This window comes from Grus americana, chromosome 38, assembly GCF_028858705.1.
Source record: "Grus americana isolate bGruAme1 chromosome 38, bGruAme1.mat, whole genome shotgun sequence".
In the NCBI taxonomy this organism is placed as follows: domain Eukaryota; kingdom Metazoa; phylum Chordata; class Aves; order Gruiformes; family Gruidae; genus Grus; species Grus americana.
This window is the reverse complement of record NC_072889.1, coordinates 13466-30469: the sequence shown is the minus strand read 5'-3', so window position 1 is coordinate 30469 and position 17004 is coordinate 13466. Positions and strand designations below refer to the sequence as shown.

General features: G+C 67.2%; 4 protein-coding genes across 7 annotated transcripts; 1 reads left to right on the top strand and 3 right to left on the bottom strand.

The window, feature by feature from the left end:
* Position 1: 1 nt before the first annotated feature.
* FTSJ1 (FtsJ RNA 2'-O-methyltransferase 1) lies at positions 2 to 4225 on the bottom strand (the record flags this gene model as incomplete). The annotated part of the gene is made up of 11 exons (XM_054808556.1): positions 4093 to 4225; positions 3521 to 3659; positions 3350 to 3419; positions 2355 to 2451; positions 1977 to 2055; positions 1830 to 1882; positions 1642 to 1695; positions 1413 to 1515; positions 1215 to 1298; positions 802 to 905; positions 2 to 265 (listed from the first exon to the last, which is right to left on the bottom strand). Coding segments are annotated over exons 2-11 (1029 nt in total), but the record flags the coding sequence as incomplete, so codon positions are not given.
* Positions 4178 to 16847, top strand: GPKOW (G-patch domain and KOW motifs). Its single transcript, XM_054808548.1, is given in 13 exon segments — positions 4178 to 4258; positions 13677 to 13882; positions 14100 to 14338; positions 14448 to 14467; positions 14469 to 14549; positions 14629 to 14732; positions 14861 to 15047; positions 15172 to 15283; positions 15793 to 15904; positions 15997 to 16111; positions 16232 to 16301; positions 16399 to 16484; positions 16587 to 16847. Coding segments are annotated over 13 exon segments (1548 nt in total). The 3' UTR covers positions 16722 to 16847.
* PLP2 (proteolipid protein 2) lies at positions 4409 to 8569 on the bottom strand. The gene is made up of 5 exons (XM_054808555.1): positions 8420 to 8569; positions 6554 to 6709; positions 5323 to 5418; positions 5118 to 5205; positions 4409 to 4857 (listed from the first exon to the last, which is right to left on the bottom strand). Exons 1-5 carry the CDS (start codon positions 8504 to 8506, stop codon positions 4838 to 4840), a joined length of 447 nt encoding a protein of 148 aa, XP_054664530.1. The 5' UTR covers positions 8507 to 8569; the 3' UTR covers positions 4409 to 4837.
* On the bottom strand, positions 9146 to 13535 carry MAGIX (MAGI family member, X-linked). 4 transcript variants are annotated; one of them, XM_054808552.1, is made up of 9 exons: positions 13464 to 13535; positions 13149 to 13219; positions 12623 to 12817; positions 12330 to 12404; positions 11819 to 11892; positions 11451 to 11603; positions 10888 to 10949; positions 9420 to 9525; positions 9146 to 9329 (listed from the first exon to the last, which is right to left on the bottom strand). In XM_054808552.1, exons 2-9 carry the CDS (start codon positions 13180 to 13182, stop codon positions 9153 to 9155), a joined length of 876 nt encoding a protein of 291 aa, XP_054664527.1. In that variant the 5' UTR covers positions 13183 to 13219; positions 13464 to 13535; the 3' UTR covers positions 9146 to 9152. The 4 variants fall into 4 exon arrangements, with proteins under 4 accessions (XP_054664527.1, XP_054664526.1, XP_054664528.1 ...); XM_054808551.1 differs by having other exon boundaries at positions 10888 to 11009; positions 13464 to 13531; XM_054808553.1 differs by lacking the exon at positions 11451 to 11603 and having other exon boundaries at positions 10888 to 11009; positions 13464 to 13533.
* Positions 16848 to 17004: the final 157 nt, after the last annotated feature.

The window sequence follows — 17004 nt, the reverse complement described above, 5'->3', positions numbered from 1 at the left end:
CCGCCTCGCACGAGGGTCCTTGCACGCACGCCGCCTCGCACGAGGGGGTCCCCGCACCAGGGTCTTGCCGTTCCGGGTCCTCGCACGAGGCTCCTTCCTCTTCCTCCTCGTCGCACGAGGGCCCTCGCACGCCCCCGTCGTCGCACGAGGGCCCTCGCACGCTCGCCAGCCGGTGGTGACGGCGCAGGAAACACGCCCGGGCGTAGGGGGGGGCGATGGGGGGCGCGGGGGGGGGCACGTAGCTGTAGGGCTTCTCGGGGTCCAGCTGCAGGAGGGTGGAGAAGGGAGCTCCCAGTATAGCCCAGTTCCTCCCAGTATAGCCCAGTACATGCTGGAGGCTGAGTTCCCCCCCCCCAGTACCTCTAAGTGTACATAAACGGTCTCCCAGTATATCCCAGTGCCCCCAGTAGCTCCAACAAACTCACAGGATCCCCCCCCCCCAGTACATCCCAGTTCCTCCCAGTAACTGCAGGGAGCAGATAAAGGTTCTCCCAGTACCTTCCCAGTATATCCCAGTAGCCCCCCTGTAGCTGTAAAAGGCAGATAAAGGGTCTCTTAAGACCCTCCCAGTATATCCCAGTGCTCCCAGTAACTCCAATAAACTCACAGGAACCTCTCCAGTGCCTTCCCAGTACATCCCAGTGCCCTCCCAGTACATCCCAGTGCCACCCCACACCTACAAGAAGCAGGCAAAGGGTCTCCCAACACCCTCCCAGTGCCTCCCAGTTCATTCCAGTCCCTACAAGAGTCGCTCCCAGTCTCTCCCAGTCGCTCCCAGTCCATCCCAGTAGCTCCCAGTACCTGCAGGGGGTAGGTACGGTCGGGGTCGTAGGCGCTCAGGTCCCCGCAAGCCACGAAGGGGACGATCACCCGGGAGGGACCCGAGAGCTGGGACAGGGCCAGGCCTGGGGGGGGGGACACACAAAAATTATGGGGGGGCCCCTGGGGTTTTGGGGGCCCCCCCCAAAATCCCCCACCCCCCCCCAGGGACCCCAAAACCCCTCAAGGACCCCCCCAAAATCTTCCAGGACCCCAAAATCCCCCCAGAGACCCCCACCCACCCCAAACCCCAAGGAGCCCTCAACTCTCCCCCCAAGGACCCCAAAATCCCCCAGGGCCCCCCCCAAAAACCTCAAAGACCCCCCCCAAAACCTCAAGGACCCCCCAAAAAACCTCAAGGACCCCCCAAAAAACCTCAAGGGACCCCCCCTTACCCGCATCGGGGTCGAGCAGCGGGTTGTCCGTGGTGGGGACGTAGCCCTCGGGGGGGCTGTAACCACGGCAGACGACAAAAGCTTCTTGGGGGAGGGGGGGGGGCACAGGGGAGGTGTTAGGGGGTACCCCAAAAAGCTGGGGGGTCCCCAAAAGGCAGGGGGTGTCCCCCAAAAGGGGGGGGTGGGGGAATAGCTCACCGATGCTGGAGTTGCGGCTGCTGCGGGGTTTGGCGCAGGTGACGTCGGAGAAAAAGAGGCGAAGTTGGGCATAAAGCAGCGTCACCTCCTTCCCTCGGAAAATCTGGGGGGGTCCGGGGGGGTGTGTGGGGGTCAGCGTACCCCTTTTTTTATTGGGGGGCTGTCCCTAATCCCCAAACCCCCCTTTGGGTTTGGTTTTTTTTTGGGGGGGGGCACCTCATGGCTTTACCTTAGCCACGAAGGTGCCGCCCTTCTTCAAGACGTGGGTGGTGATGTTCAGCGCCTGGAGGAGATGGGGGGGGGTGTCCCCCAGGGATTTGGGGGGGCCCTGGGGTCCCCCCCCAGGGGTTTGGGGGATCCCCAGGGGATTGGGGGGGGGGTGATTTTGGGGGGGGGGGGGGGTTTAACCCCACTTACCGCCAGCAGCAGTTGAGCCTGGATGTACTCGTCCAGGTCGTGCAGCCCCGTCACTGGCGGGGGGGGAGAAATTTGGGGTTCGGGGGGGGTTAAAGTGCCCCCCCCAGCCCCCCCAGACTCCAGCCCCCCCCCCCCCCCAAAACTCACCGTCGGGGGCCCCGTCGCAGACCACCAGGTCAGCCGGTTGCCCCTCGAAGTGGCGTTGGATCTCCTGGGCCGTGGAGACCTGGGGAGGGGGGGGGAAATGGGGGTGAGGGGGGGTCCCCTGGGGGGGGGGGAAATGGGGGTCCCCAGAGGGACAATGTGGGGTTTGGGGGGGTCTTTGGGGGGAGAAATGGGGTCTGGGGGGGTCCCAAGGGGGTTTGGGGGGGGTCACAGGGGGCTATAGGGGTTGTGGTGGGGGATGACCCACCCTGGGGATGTCCCCACTGGGGTTTGGGGGGGGCTCTGGGGGGTTTTTTTGGGGGGGCTCTGGGGTTTTTTTTTGGGGGGGGGCTCTGGGGGGGGTTTTTTGGGGGTGCTCACCTTGGTGATGTCCCCCTGGATCTGCAGCACCCCCGGGAGGGGGGCCATGGCCTGGAGATCCACCGCCACCACCTGCACCGGGGACCCCGGGGACCCCCTGGGGGACAGTCAGGGGGGGCCCCCAAACCCCCGCTGCCCCCCCAGGACCCCCAAAACCTTCCCACCCCCCCCCCCCAAATAACCTTCATAGGGTCCCTCGGGGTTGCCCCCACGATACCCCCCCTGAGCCCCCCCAAACTGGGACTCCCAGTGCCCCCCAGCCCCCCCAAACCAGCCCCTCAACCCCCAAACTGGGACCCCCAGTCCCCCACAGCCCCCAGTTTGGGACCCCCCCCCCCCCAAACCAGCCCCCCAACCCCCTAACTGGGACCCCCAGCCCTCCCAGTGCCCCCCAGCCCCCCCAAACCAGCCCCTCAACCCCCAAACTGGGACCCCTAGTCCCTCCAGCCCCCTCAAACTGGGGCTCCCACCCTCCCCAGAGGCCCCCCAGCCCCCTCAAACCAGTCCCTCCAGCCCCCAAACTGGGACCCCCAGTCCCCCACAGCCCCCAGTTTGGGACACCCCCCCCAAACCAGCCCCCCAACCCCCTAACTGGGACCCCCAGCCCCTCCAGTCCCCAAACTGGGACCCCCCCCCAGTCCCCCAGCCCCCAAACTGGGACTCCCAGTCCCCCAGAGCCCCCAGTTTGGGACCCCCACCCCCCCCAAACCAGCCCCCCAACCCCCTAAACTGGGACCCCCAGCCCTCCCAGAGGCCCCCAGCCCCTCCAGTCCCCAAACTGGGACCCCCCCCCAGTCTGGAACCCACAACCCCTCCAGCCCCCAAACTGGGACCGTCCCCAGTCCCCCAGCCACACCCCCCCCCGCCCCAGTTTGGAACCCCCAACCCCTCCAATTCCCCAAACTGGGACTCCCAGTTCCCCAGAGCCCCCAATTTGGGCCCCCCACCCCCAAACTGGGACTCCCAGTCCCCGTCCCCCCCCCCCCAGCACCCACCTGAGCTTACGGCTCAACACCTGACTCCAACTCCCGGGGGCCGCGCAGAGATCGACGGCGCGATGCACCCCTGGATGACACCCGTCACCGGACGCCTGGGTGCCCCCCTCAACACCTGGGTGCCCCCCACCCAAACACCAGGGTGCCCCCCACCCCCCAATAACCCCGTACCCCGAAAAAGATCAAAACGCTGGTCAAGCTGGAGCAGCTTGAAGGCGCTGCGGGCGCGCCAACCCTCTTCCTTGGCCAGCCGGTAGTAAATGTCGCGTTTGTCCTTGGAGGAGCGACCCATGGCGAGTTTCTGTAGGTCCTACTGTAAATAAACCCACTGTTTACTTAGGGTGCGGCAAAAAAAGGGGTCCCAGAGGACCTAGCGGCTCCAGGCTGCACCCACGGGTTATTGAGGGAACCTGCAGTCTGTTTAGGTTGCTAATAAATCCCCCCAAGCGCTGTTATTTGGGCTCCTATTGTATCTATAGGTCCTGCTGTATCTATAGGACCTACTATAAACAGTCACGGTAGCGTTGCGCATGCGCAAAAAAACCCCCACGCCGGCTATTTGGACGCCCACTGCGCAAGCGCGTTGCCCCAGGCAACGCCGGCGCCTTAGCGCATGCGCTCTACAGCGCAGCCCGGCCCTGCGCATGCGCGATAGCGCGCACCCCTCTCTTCCCCCCTCCATCCCCCCCCCCCCCCCCCCGTTCCCTCGCGGTACCCGGTAGCCCCTCCCGCCGCCACGTTACCGAGAACTGATTCACGATCACGCCCGTAAAAACCCCGAGAAGAAGCCGGGGAAAAAAAGAAGCAGGGAGGGAGTTGGGAACGCCGATGGGAGAAGCGGTGAAGCGCGGCGGTGAGCGAGGAGAGCGGCGGGCGCAGCGCGCATGCGCAAGGACGGGAAGCCCTGAGGTGAGGCGGCGCGCGCTGTTCCCGCCTTTCGCCTCTGCGCGCGCTGTTCCCGCCTTTTCCCTCTGCGCGCGCGCCCTGTTGTCCTCACCCTATAGAGACCATACGGAGGGGACATATAGATCCTCACCAAAGCTTCTCCGGGCCCTATAGGCGCCTTCCCGCAATGCTATAAGCTCGACAAGACCCGCCGGAGCCGGTAATGCAGTGAAAAAAAAAACCAAACCCATCGTTTATTTCCCAATATATCGCACCGAAAGCCTCCCTTGGGCTGTGGGAGGGGGGGGTGTGGGGGTGTGTGGTGTCTCCTCAGGGGGAAACCGAGGCACGGGCGGTTCAAGGCACTTGCGAAGGCGGTTTTTTTTTGGGGGGGGGGCACCCCCTCGAGGGACCCCCCCCCATCTACCCCTATACCCCCCCCTCCCTCTTTGCTTTAAGCAATTAACGCTCCCTCTCGGGGGGACCCGGGCGTCCGGGCCCCCCCCCCCCATTCCCTCAATAATTTAAGGCCGGGTGTGTGTCGTCCCCCCTCGCCCCGAGGGGGGAGTTTTGGGGTGTTTCTGTGCGGATTGGGGGGGGGGGTCAGGCACCATCCGGGGACTCTGAGGGAAAACAAAGGGGGGGTGTTAGGAACCCCAACTTCCCCCCCACCCCGTAGGGCAGCCCCCCCCCAGTGCTCCCAGTTCCCCCCCCACAGGGCAGCCCCCCCCCAGTGCTCCCAGTTCCCCCCCCCCATAGGGCAGCCCCTCCTTCCCAGTGTTCCCCCTCCTTCCCAGTGCTCCCAGTTCCCCCCCCCATAGGGCAGCTCCTCCCCCGAATCCCAGTCCCCCCCCAACCCCATCCCAGTCCTCCCAGTACACACCAGTAGGGGCAGCACTGTGGCCCTGCCGGGTGGGCAGGGTGATGTAGGCGTCGTAACCCAGCAGGATCCCCGCCAGGATCCCGAATACCTTTTGGGTTTTTTTTTGGGGGGGGGGGGGACAGACAGAGGGGTGTCAGAGACCCCCATCCTGTGCACCCCCAAACACCCCCCCCCCCTTGCACCCCTAAACCCCCCCCCCCCTCACCCCGGCCGCGATGCCAGCGCCGTCCCGGTGCCCGATGATGACGATGAGGGAGGTGATGAGGAAGAGCAGGCACCCGATGATGCAGCGGGTGAAGTCCTGGGGGGACACACACAGAGACACAATGTGACACCCCCACCCCGGGACCCCCAAACCCCCTGGGGATCCCCCAGAACGGACTGAGGCATCCAGGGCAGCCTACACCCCCTCTCGCCCCCCCCCAAACCCCCTCTCGCCCCCCCCCAAACCCCCTCTCGCCCCCCCAAGTGCCCCCCCAAACCCTCTCTCACCCCTCCCAAGTGCCCCTCCATCCCCCATGGCTCCCCCAAACCCCTTCTCACCCCCCCGAAGTACCCCCAGGGCCCCCCCCAAACTCCCTCACCCCCCCAAGTACTCCCTAACTCCCTATTGCCCCCCTAAATAACTCCAGGACCCCCCCAGACCCCCTCTCACCCCCTCAAGTACCCCCATGTCCCCCCCAAACCCCCTCACCCCCCCATAGTACCCCCCAGGACCCCTGCAAAGGACCCCCCAAACCCCATCACACCCCCCAAGGTCCCCCCCAAACCCCCTCACACCCCCCCAGGACCCCCATGGCCCCCCTAAACCCCCTCTTGCCCCCCACAAATTCCCCCAGGACCCCCCCAAACTCCCTCTCCCCCCCCCCAAGTACTCCCTGGCCCCCTATTGCCCCCCAGGACCCCCCCCAAACCTCCTCTCACCCCCCCTAAGTACCTCCAAGACCCCCCCAAAGGACCTCTCAAACCCCATCACAGCCCCCAGGCCCCCCCAAACCCCCTCGCACCCCCTCATAGTACCCCCCAGGACCCCCCCAAACCCCATCACACCCCCTAGGGCCCCCCCAAACCCCTCTCACCCCCCCCAAGCACTTCCTAACCCCCCTATTGCCCCCCAAATACCCCCAGGGCTCCCCCAAACCCCCTCTCACCCCCCATAGTACCCCCCAGGACCCCCCCAAAGGACCCCCCAAACCCCATCACACCCCTCCAGGACCCCCATAGCCCCCCCCAAACCCCCTCTTGCCCCCCACAACCCCTCCCACCCAAGCCCCGCCCCTAGTGGGCGTGTCCTCACAAGCCCCACCCCCCGGTGGGCGTGTCATCCCGAGCCAAAGCCCTGCCCCTAGTGGGTGTGTTCTTCCCAAGCCCCGCCCCTAGTGGGCGTGCCCTCCCAGGCCCCGCCCCCAGTGGGCGTGCCCTCCCGCCCCACTCACAGTCCACCCCCAGTGCAGCAGCGGCAGGCGGGGGGGCAGGCGGCAGACCCAGGCCAGCAGCACCAGCACGGCGAACACCAGCTCGCAGGCTGCCAGGCCTGTATAGCTCGGCGTACGCGAGGCCCCGTAACACACCAGCACCAGCACGCACAGCGCCTATAGATCGCACACCTATAGCGCCTGTGTGGCCACGGGGGGGGGGGGGGCACACACGCACGCAGACACCCCCCCCCCCCGGGTTCCCGTGGTAACACTCTATACGTTCTCTATACCATCCTCACAGTGCCGTAGAGCCGCTGTGGTGCTGCCTATAGAGCTTCTATGCTGCTTTTCTATAGAGCCTGTATCGGGATTCCTATAGAGCACCTATAGCGGCACATATAAGCTTCTATAGTGCTTCGTATAAATCTATACTGCCCCCATAGACCCTCTATAGCCTTACAGTGGCTCCCATAAAGCTTCTATACTGCTTTCTATAGAACTTTTGTATTGTTCCTTATAGACCCAATAGTGTATCTTATACACTCCCCATAGGCTTTCTATAGCGCACCCTATAGAGCTCATGGGTATGTATAGGGCCGGCGTGACCCAAAGGGTTTTTCATACCCTGTAGGATGCACCGTATGGGTTCTGTGACATTCAGGGCGTTGCCTATAGATCTCCTATAGAGCCCTGCAGTTTTCTGTAGGAATTCTATAGGCCCGCTGTAACATCCACCGTAGAGCGGCTATAGCGGACTCTGGAGGCTTTCTGCAAAACGCCCTATGGGATTCTTACAGCGCTCCCTATACGCTTCTCCTAACTTCCCCTATAGGGTTCCTACGCCGCTCCCTATACATCTCCCATACTCTTCCCTATGGGGTTCCTACAGCGCTGCCTATGGAACCCCTGTACCACCCCCTATAGGCCGCTGTGGGGTCCCCTATAGGCCCCCCTTAACGTCCCCTATAGACCCTCATAGCTTCCTATAGGATTTCCTATAGGGTTCCTCCCCCGTAGGCTCCGCCCCCTCGGCCGCGCCCGGCCCCGCCCACCCCCGCGTGGGCCGCGGGACAAAGCGCCACTGTGAGGTGCGCCGGGGCGGGGCGGTCGCCGTGGCAACGGGCGCCATGGCAACGGCACAACAGCGCCTACCCCGCCCGTAAAAGGGGCGACGGCGGCGACGGCGTGGGGTGGGGGGGGGGCTCTTAAAGGGGCAACGACAGACGGAGGGTCTTAAAGGGCCAGGCTCCCTCCATTCCCTTAAAGGGACACTGCACCGTCTGTGACGTGCAGGACGTGGCCGGCGGGGTTACAGCACCACCCGGCCTGGCGCAATAACGTTTGGCACGGGAGGACCAACGTGTCCGGGCACCGCCCAAGTACCCCCCCCCCCCCCCGGGGACAGAGATTCAGGCGTCCGGGCGCGCCCCCTCTTAATTCAAATCAGGACTCTGCACCAATCAGGGAGCAGATTCCACCCTGGCCCCGCCTCCCTGAGCCCCTTCGCTGCCGCCCGCTTCCCAAGGGCGTTGCCCCTCCGCACGCCCCAAACGGGAATTGGGGGGGGGGGGGCACCACGGACACGGGACCGGGATGCCCGAGTCCCCCCGGGGTGGGGGGGGAGCACCCTCCACCTCGGCCCGGTGCCACAGCACGTGTTGGTGGGAACCCCGCATCCCCCCTCCCGCCATGGGCATCCCAAAATGGGACCCCAGGCGTCCGGGCATCCCCCCCCCCCCCGCGCCACGGGCATCCCAAAATGGGACCCCAGGCGTCCCGGTGCGCCCTGCCCTCCCCTCCCGGGGGACCCCCCCCCCCGCCGCCCCGTTCCCAGAGCTCTCCCCCCTCCCTCCCCTCCTTCCCCTTCTCCCCGGCGGGTCTCACGATCTCTCCGAGCAGCACCAGCCCCTTGTGGGTACGACTGAAGGCGAGACAGGCCCCGGGGCAGCTCTGGGTCCCGCTGGGCTCCATGACGGGCGGTGGCGACGGCGGTACCGGGCAGACGAGGAGCGGGGGGGGGGGGGAGCGGGCACACCGCGGAGGGGCGGGGCCAGGCGGCGAGAGCGGCCACGCAATTGGATGGTGAAGGAGGAGAGGGGCGTGGCGTAGCGGCGGGGGAAGCCCCGTGGTGAATGGCGCGGGGCCCCGAGGGGCGGGGTTTAAAAAGGGGGAAGCCCCCTGTGATTGGCGGCGGGGCGGAGCTCGGGGAGGGGCGTGTGGGGGGAATTTCCCTTACGAACGCGGCGGGGGTCCCGAGGGGCGGGGCTTAGGACGGGGAAGCCCCTCCTGTGATTGGCAGGAGGGGCGGGGCTTGGCGCGAGGGGAACCCCCCGTAGGGATGGCGGGTGTCCCGATGGGCGGGGCTTGGCGGGGGCGGGGCTTGGAGGGGGCGGGGCTTATGGCTGGGTCTGGGGGGGGGGAAGCCGGAGTTTTTTGGGGGGGTCCCCAGGTGTGTGGATCCCCCCCCCCTTTTTTTTTTATTGGGGTGACTCAGCCGGCAGGATGTGGGCAGCGCCCTGCCCTACCGGATGCTGGGGGGGGGGGGCAGCCCCGGATGCCCAGGTCCCCGCGGGAAATGACTCAGGGAGGCACCGCGGGGGGGGGGGGGTCCCCACCTTTATTGAGCGCCCCCCCAAAAAAAAGGGGGGGCAACCGCCTCGGTGGGACACCCCCCCCCCCAAAAAAAATGAGGAGGTACACAGGGTAATGGGGGGGGCATTGCGTAGCTGGGAGGGTGCCCCCCCCCTCCCTCCCCAAATTGGGGGGGCACCTTGCTCTGCCATCGCCTTCCAGTCTGGGGGGGGGCAAAGAGGGGGTCATTAGGGGTGCAGCCCCCCCCAAAATTGGCTTCCCCCCCCCTCCCTCCCCGCCCCCCAGCACCCACCAGGGGGGGTCCCGGCGTCCCACGAGGCAGAAGCAGGGTTCGCCCCGGGGGGAGCTGCTGACGCAGAGGGTGAGGACGCCCCTCGCCGACGGATTTGGGGGGGCCCCTGCGGGAAGGGGGGCACCAGTACGTCATGGGGGGCGGGGTGTGTGTCCCCCCCCTCCCCGAGCCGGTGGGTTTGGGGGGGGCACTGGGGAGGGGGGGGTCCCACTGCGGTTTGGGGGGGCACTGGGCTGTAGCAGTGTGGGTTTGGGGGGCTCTGGGCTGTACCAAGGAGATTTGGGGGGCTCTGGGCTGTACCATTGTATTTGGGGGGGCTCTGGGCTGTACCAAGGAGATTTGGGGGGGCACTGGGCTGTACCATTGTATTTGGGGGGGCTCTGGGCTGTACCAAGGAGATTTGGGGGTGCTCTGGGCTGTACCATTGTATTTGGGGGGGGGCTCTGGGCTGTACCAAGGAGATTTGGGGGGCTCTGGGCTGTACCATTGTATTTGGGGGGGCTCTGGGCTGTACCAAGGAGATTTGGGGGGGGCACTGGGCTGTACCATTGTATTTGGGGGGGCTCTGGGCTGTACCAAGGAGATTTGGGGGGCTCTGGGCTGTACCATTGTATTTGGGGGGGCACTGGGCTGTACCAAGGAGATTTGGGGGGGCACTGGGCTGTACCATTGTATTTGGGGGGGCACTGGGCTGTACCACGTAGATTTGGGGGGGCTCTGGGCTGTATCAAGGAGATTTGGGGGGGCACTGGGCTGTACCATTGTATTTGGGGGGGGCTCTGGGCTGTACCAAGGAGATTTGGGGGGGCTCTGGGCTGTACCATTGTATTTGGGGGGGCACTGGGCTGTACCAAGGAGATTTGGGGGGCACTGGGCTGTACCATTGTATTTGGGGGGGCACTGGGCTGTACCAAGGAGATTTGGGGGGGCTCTGGGCTGTACCATTGTATTTGGGGGGGCACTGGGCTGTACCATTGTATTTGGGGGGCTCTGGGCTGTACCAAGGAGATTTGGGGGGGCTCTGGGCTGTACCATTGTATTTGGGGGGGCACTGGGCTGTACCATTGTATTTGGGGGGGGCTCTGGGCTGTACCATTGTATTTGGGGGGGCACTGGGCTGTAGCAGTGTGGGTTTGGGGGGCTCTGGGCTGTACCAAGGAGATTTGGGGGGGCACTGGGCTGTACCACGTAGATTTGGGGGGGGCTCTGGGCTGTACCAAGGAGATTTGGGGGGGCACTGGGCTGTACCATTGCATTCGGGGGGGCACTAAACTGTATTATTGCCTTGGGGGGGTGGGGGTGTCCTGATGCATTTTGGGGGGGGCTTGGACTGTACCACTGTGCTTGGGGGGGTGTGTGTGGACTATACCACTGTATTGGGGGGGGGCACTGGGACCTCCAACCATTTTGGGGGGGCCCTTGGGCTGTCCCACTGAATTCGGGGGGGGGGTGTGTGGGGGTCTCTCACCGTGGCCCCGGCGCAGCAGCAGGCGCAGGCGGCTGCCCCCCCCCCCGGATGCGGGCCAGGGCCTGGGCGTGGGTCATGCCGGCGGTGGGGGCCCCGTTGATGGCCAGCAGCTGGTCGCTCACCTGCACCCCCCCCCCCCTCCCCGGTTCAAGGACCCCCCCAAAAACCACCAACCCCCCCCTCCTTTCACCCTCAGACACCCCCCAGCACCCTCCGTGGCCCCCCCAGCCCCCCTTTTCCCCCCCATAGAGACCTCCCCCCCCCTCCCGGGACCTCCGTAGCCCCTTCAACCCCCCCTTCCCCCCCCCCAGCCCCCCTTTTTCCCCATAGCCCCCCCACAACCCTCTCCCCCCCCCCCAAACCCTCTTCCCCCCCCCAACCTTCCCCCCCCCCCGAACCCTCTCCCCCCCCCAGGGACCCTCTTCCCCCCCCCCAGAACCCTCCCCCCCACCAAACCCTCTCCCCCCCCCCCCCCAAACCCTCTTCCCCCCCCCCCCAGAACCCCAATTTCTCCCCCCCAGCCCCCCCATTCCCCCCCCCCCCCCAAAAATCCCGCGTCGTACCTGGATGCGGCCGCAGCGCTGGGCCGGCCCCCCCTCGCGCAGCCCCCGCACGTAGACCCCCGTGTTGAGGTCGCGGCCCCCCCGGAGGCTGAACCCGAAACCCCGCGGCCCCCGGGGCAGCTCCACCGCGAACGGGGGGGGGCCCCCCCACTCCTGCGGCTCCCAGTTACCCTCCCAGTGCTCCCAGTTACCCTCCCAGTTCCCCTCCCCAGCGTTCCCACACCCTCCCAGTCTCTCCCAGTACACCCAGTCCCCCCCCAGTTCCCCTCACCGCTCCCCCCCCCCAAAGCGTTCCCAGGTCCCCTCCCAGTTACTCCCAGTGCTCCCCCCCCCGCCTCCCAGTTGCTCCCAGTGCTCCCAGTTCCTACCTGTGGCCAGGCCAGGTCGTACCCCGGCCCCCCCCCGGTGCTCCCCACCTCCACGTCGACGTCAACTGGGGGGACTGGGGGGGGGACACACGACACGGGGCGGGGGGGGCTGTGCCCAGTGCCTCCCAGTATCTCCCAGTATAACCCAGTATCCACCTAGGGCTCCCCAGCCCCCTCCCAGTGCCCCCCCAGTGCTCCCAGTCCCCTCCCAGTCCCCTCCCAGTGCCCCCCCAGTGCTCCCAGTTCCATCCCAGTGCTCCCCCAGTGCTCCCAGTCCCTTTCCAGTCCCCTCCCAGTGCCCCCCCAGTGCTCCCGGTGCCCCCAGCCCCCTCCCAGTGCCCCCCCCAGTGCTCCCAGTCCCCTCCCAGTGCCCCCCCAGTGCTCCCAGCCCCCTTCCAGTCCCCTCCCAGTGCCCCCCATGCCCCCCCAGTGCTCCCAGTCCCCTCCCAGTGCTCCCCCAGTGCTCCCAGTCCCCTCCCAGTCCCCTCCCAGTGCTCCCAGTGCCCCTCACCAGCGGGCAGGAGGTCGCGGGGTTCGGGGCCCACGAAGCTGGTGACGGCCACGGGCTCGGGGGGGGTCCCGGCGCCTGGGGGGGGGAGGGGGAACGGGGGGAGGGGCTGCACCAGTGCTCCCAGTGCTCCCAGTGCCCCCCCAGTGCTCCTCAGTTCCCTCCCCAGTCCCTCCCAGTGCCTTCAATCCCACCCCAGTGCCCCCCACCCCCTCCCAGTGCCCCCCCCGTTCCCCCAAACCCCTCCCACCCCCTCCCAGTGCCCCCCCCAGTCCCTCCCAGTGCCCCCCACCCACCCAGGCTCCGCAGCAGCAGGACGAGATCCCCGTCGTGACGCCGGATCTGGGGGGGTCCCCTCCTCCCCCCGGGGTCCCCCCAATTCCCCCCTCCCCCCCAGGCGGGGGGGGCGGCCCAGGGGGGGGGCGGGGGGGGGCCGGGGGGGCGGCTGTAGCGCAGGACGCAGGAGCCCCCCACCACCACCACCACGCTCACTGGGGGGGGGGGGGGGGCACCGCCGTTTAGGGGGGACACGCGCCTCACTCTGCTTCCTCCCCCTCCAGGTGATGGGAGCCCCCCCAAAAGTGATGGGACCCCCCCCAAAAGGTGATGGGAACCCCCAAAAGTGATGGACACCCCAAAAGTGATGGACACCCCCCCCTGAAGGTGATGGACCCCCCCGCGAGGAGATGGGGACCCCCCTGAAGATGACGGACCCCCCCCCCCAAAGGTGACGGGGACCCCCCCCCAGGAGATGGGGACCCCCCAAAATGTTGCCCCCCCCCCTCAGGAAATGGGGACACCCCCACCCCTCCCCCCACTCACCACCGGGGGCCGGGGGCGCCTCTGGGGGCGGCATCGGGGGGCTCGGCCCCCCCCCCCGGGGGGTGCTACGCCTGAAGGGGGGGGGGATCCCAGTGTCCTCCCAGTGCTCCCAGTTGCCCCCCCCAGTCCCTCCCAGTGCCCCCCCATTGCTCCCAGTGCCCCCCCCCCCCGAGCTCTCCCAGTGCCCTCCAATCCCCCCCCCGCCCCGCCCAGTGCTCCCAGTTCCCCCACAGCATCCCAATCCCCCCCCCCCCCGCCCAGTGCTCCCAGTTCCCCCCCTCCCAGTGCTCCCAGTTCCCCCCGCCCCTCGGGTACCAGCCGCGGGGTCGCCACGGCAACGGGGCGCGAGGCCGGCGGGCGCGAAGGGGGCGGTGGGACGGGGTTGACGGGCGGGCGCCTCCACCAATCAGCGCCCGCGTCGCCGCTTTTCCCCTCCCCTACCCGGGGTGGGCCGAGTGGAGAGCGGAAATGAGGGCGCAAGGGTTGCTGGGAGTTGTAGTGCGGAACTAAGGGTTTTATTTCCCACAGTGCCCCGCGGCGGGGAAGATGGCGGCGAGCAGCGGAGCTGAGGCCGGTAACGCGGCTACGACCGCACCACCGGGACCGGTATCGTTCGGGTTCAGCCGAAAGGCGGAGAGGCGGCGGGTGCTGGTTGCCGGACCGTGCGCGGAGCCCAGCGGGGGCACCGGCGACACCGATTTCCTCACGGCGGTAGAGGACCGGGAGCTGCTGAGGTGGGCACCGCGCATGCGCCGGTAGGGTGGGCGGGAACCACACCCCGCCGTGCGCATGCGCGGAGGTCAGGCCTCGCCGCCGCTCATGCGCACTTGGCGCGGGTGGATTTGGGGCGTGGCTTTTTACCGAAGGGGCGTGGTTTGAAGCGAGCTAACCCCTTATAAGGCTTTAGGGGCTGTGGGGGGCGTGGTTAACATCCCTAACCCCGCCTCCTAGCGCCCGCCCGGCCCCGCCCCCTCAGCAGGACCTGATCATCCCGCTGATCCCTTCCCACCGCTGGAGGAACCCCGAACCCCCGCGCTCAGGCTTAGACCACGCCCCTTCCGCAAGCCCCGCCCACGGTGACCACACCCCCGCCTCAAGCTCCGCCCCCTCGGGGATTCCCCCCCTCCCTTCCCAGACCGAAGACCCCAGCTCCGCAGTGGAAGCCCAAGCGGTTCGGGAGCTGCTGCAGGGTGAGCGATTTTTAGGGGAGGGGGGGGCACCCCAAAATTTTTTTTGGGGGGGGGTTTGCATCCTCAGAGCCCCCCCCACACACCTCGCTCCTCCTCTTCGCCCCCGCAGAGGCGCGGCAGAACCGGGAGCCCGGCGAAGGGAACCCCCCCCCCCGCCATCGCCATCCCCCTCCGCCCGCAGGACCGGGATGTCCCCCCGCGCCCGCAGCCCGTGAGTGTCCCCCCGCACCCCAAAACCCCCCCTAAACCTCTCCCTCACCCCCAAAGTGTCCCCCTCTCCCCCTCCCCAGGGTCCCCAGGACTACGAGGCGGTGCCGGTGGAGGCCTTCGGGCTGGCCATGCTGCGGGGCATGGGCTGGAGCCAGGGCGAAGGCATCGGGCGCACCTTCAAACGGTGAGAGCACCCCAAAAATCTTTTTTTTTTTGGGGGGGGGGCACTGAGTACCCCCCAAACCCTTCTTCCCCCCCCCTTCTCAGGGTTTTGGGGTGCTACGGCCTCACCCCGTGTGCGTATCGTCCCAGGGTGGTGAAGCCGCTGGAGCACCGGCTGCGCCCCCGCGGGTTGGGGTTAGGGGCCGAACCGGCCCCCCCCGGCCCCCCCAAACCCGGGCAACCCCCCCGGGGGGGCGAGGAACCCGGTGGCGGGGGGCTGGCGGTGGGGGCCGTCGTCCGGATCGAAACCGGACCCCACCGGGACATGTACGGGAAGGTGAGAAAACCCAGTTGCTCCCAGTATGAGCTCTGAAGAAGGGGTTATCCCCCTCCCAGTATACCCAGTATGGAACTGGGGGTACTCACCCCCCCCCCCCCAAAAAAAAAACCTTTGCCCCAAGGTGGAGGGGCTGGACCCCGAGACCGCCCGGGTGACAGTGCGCCTGACGCTGGGGGGGCAGGCGGTGACCGTCAGCCAGTACAGCCTGCGGCCGGGCACCCCCCCGGGCAGCGGTGAGTGGCCCAGGAACCCCCCAGTAACCCCAGTTACACCCCAGTTACACCCCAGTTACCCTCCCTCCCCCCCCCCCCGGTACCCGCTAGAACCCCCCAATAATCCCCAGTGCCTCCCAGTAACCCACAGTATCCCCCAGTGACCCCCCAGTAACCCCCTAATACCTCCCAGTAACCCACAGCATCCCCCAGTACCCCCCCAGTAACCCACAGTGACCCCCCAGGGCCTCCCAGTACCCTCCAGTACCTCTCAGTAACCCACAGTATCCCCCAGTGACCCCCCCCAGGGCCTCCCAGTAACCCCCCAGTACCTTCCAGTAACCCACAGTATCCCCCAGTACCTCCCAGTAACCCCCTGTCACCCCCAGTAACCCCCCCAGGGCCTCCCAGTAACCCCCCAGTACCCCATAGTAACCCCCCAGTAACCCCCAGTGACCTCCCAGTACCCCCCCCAATCTCTCTCACACCTCCCAGTCCCTCCCAGTACCTCCCAGTTCCCCCTTCCGCAGCTCACCCCAGCAGGAACCCCAAGGTGAAGGGAACCGAGGCGGCTCCGGATGTCGGGGGACCCCCCCAGCAGGGGGGGGGGGGCAAGAGGAAGCAGCCCCCCGAAACAGAGAGGTAAGGGGGGGGGCTCTGTAACCCCTATAGAGTTTTTTGGGGGGGCCCCAGGCGCCTGGGACCCCCCCATAACGTCTCTGTCCCCCCCCCAGGGTGACGAAGCAGATTCGGGGGGCCCCCCCCGGCCCCCCCCACTGGCTGCGGAGGGATCTGCGGGTGCGCTGCGTGGACAGGGGGTTCCAGGCCGGCCGCTACTACAACTGCAAGGTCGGGGGGGGTGTGTGTATTTTTTTTTGGGGGGGGGGGGGGCCCTAAACGATCCCACACCCTGTGGGAGAAAGTTGGGGGGGTCCCTGCACCCCATAACCCCACCGTTGCCCCCCCCAGATGGTGGTGGAGGACATGGTCTCCCCGGATACCTGCGTTTGCCGGACGGACGAGGGGCGTCTGGTGGAGGGTGAGTGCGTGTGTGTCCCCCCACCCGCCCCAGGGTGGATTTTGGGGTGCAGGGGGGGGGGTCACCCCCCCTTTTCTGACCTCCCCCCCCCTCCCAGGCCTGAGGGAAGCCATGTTGGAGACCGTCATCCCCCGAGGAGAAGCCGATCGCGTCATGGTGGTGCTGGGGGAGCACGCCGGGAGGGTGAGTGTGGCCCTGGGGGTGGGGGGTGGGTGGGTTTGGGGGTGTCCCCTGCCTGGAGCCCCCCCCAAAATTAAGCGTCTGCGTGTCCCCCCCAACCCAAAGGTGGGCCGGATCCTGGAGCGGGAGCCGGGCCGGAGCCGGGCGCTGGTGCAGCTGGAGCGGGACGAGGCCGGGCGGGTGGTGACGCTGGACTACGACGCCATCTGCCATTACCTGGGGGGGCACGACGACGATTGAGGACACACCCCCCCCCCCCGCACCCCAAAACCTGCCTGCCAGTTTCCAACATGGCGGCCTGAAACCACCTGCCAGCTTCCAACATGGCTGCTGCGGCCTCGGGAGAATAAATGGTGCCGAATTGACCCCCCCGCTTGCCCTTGTTGTCCCTGGGGGGGTGGGGTGGGGTGTGAGGGGGCACCCCCTTTTAGTGAACCCCGGTGAGGGCCCCCCCAAAACTCCCCGTTGAAGCCACCCCCGTGCCAGCTTCAAGCATGTCTGCCTCTTTGCCAGCTTCCAAGAT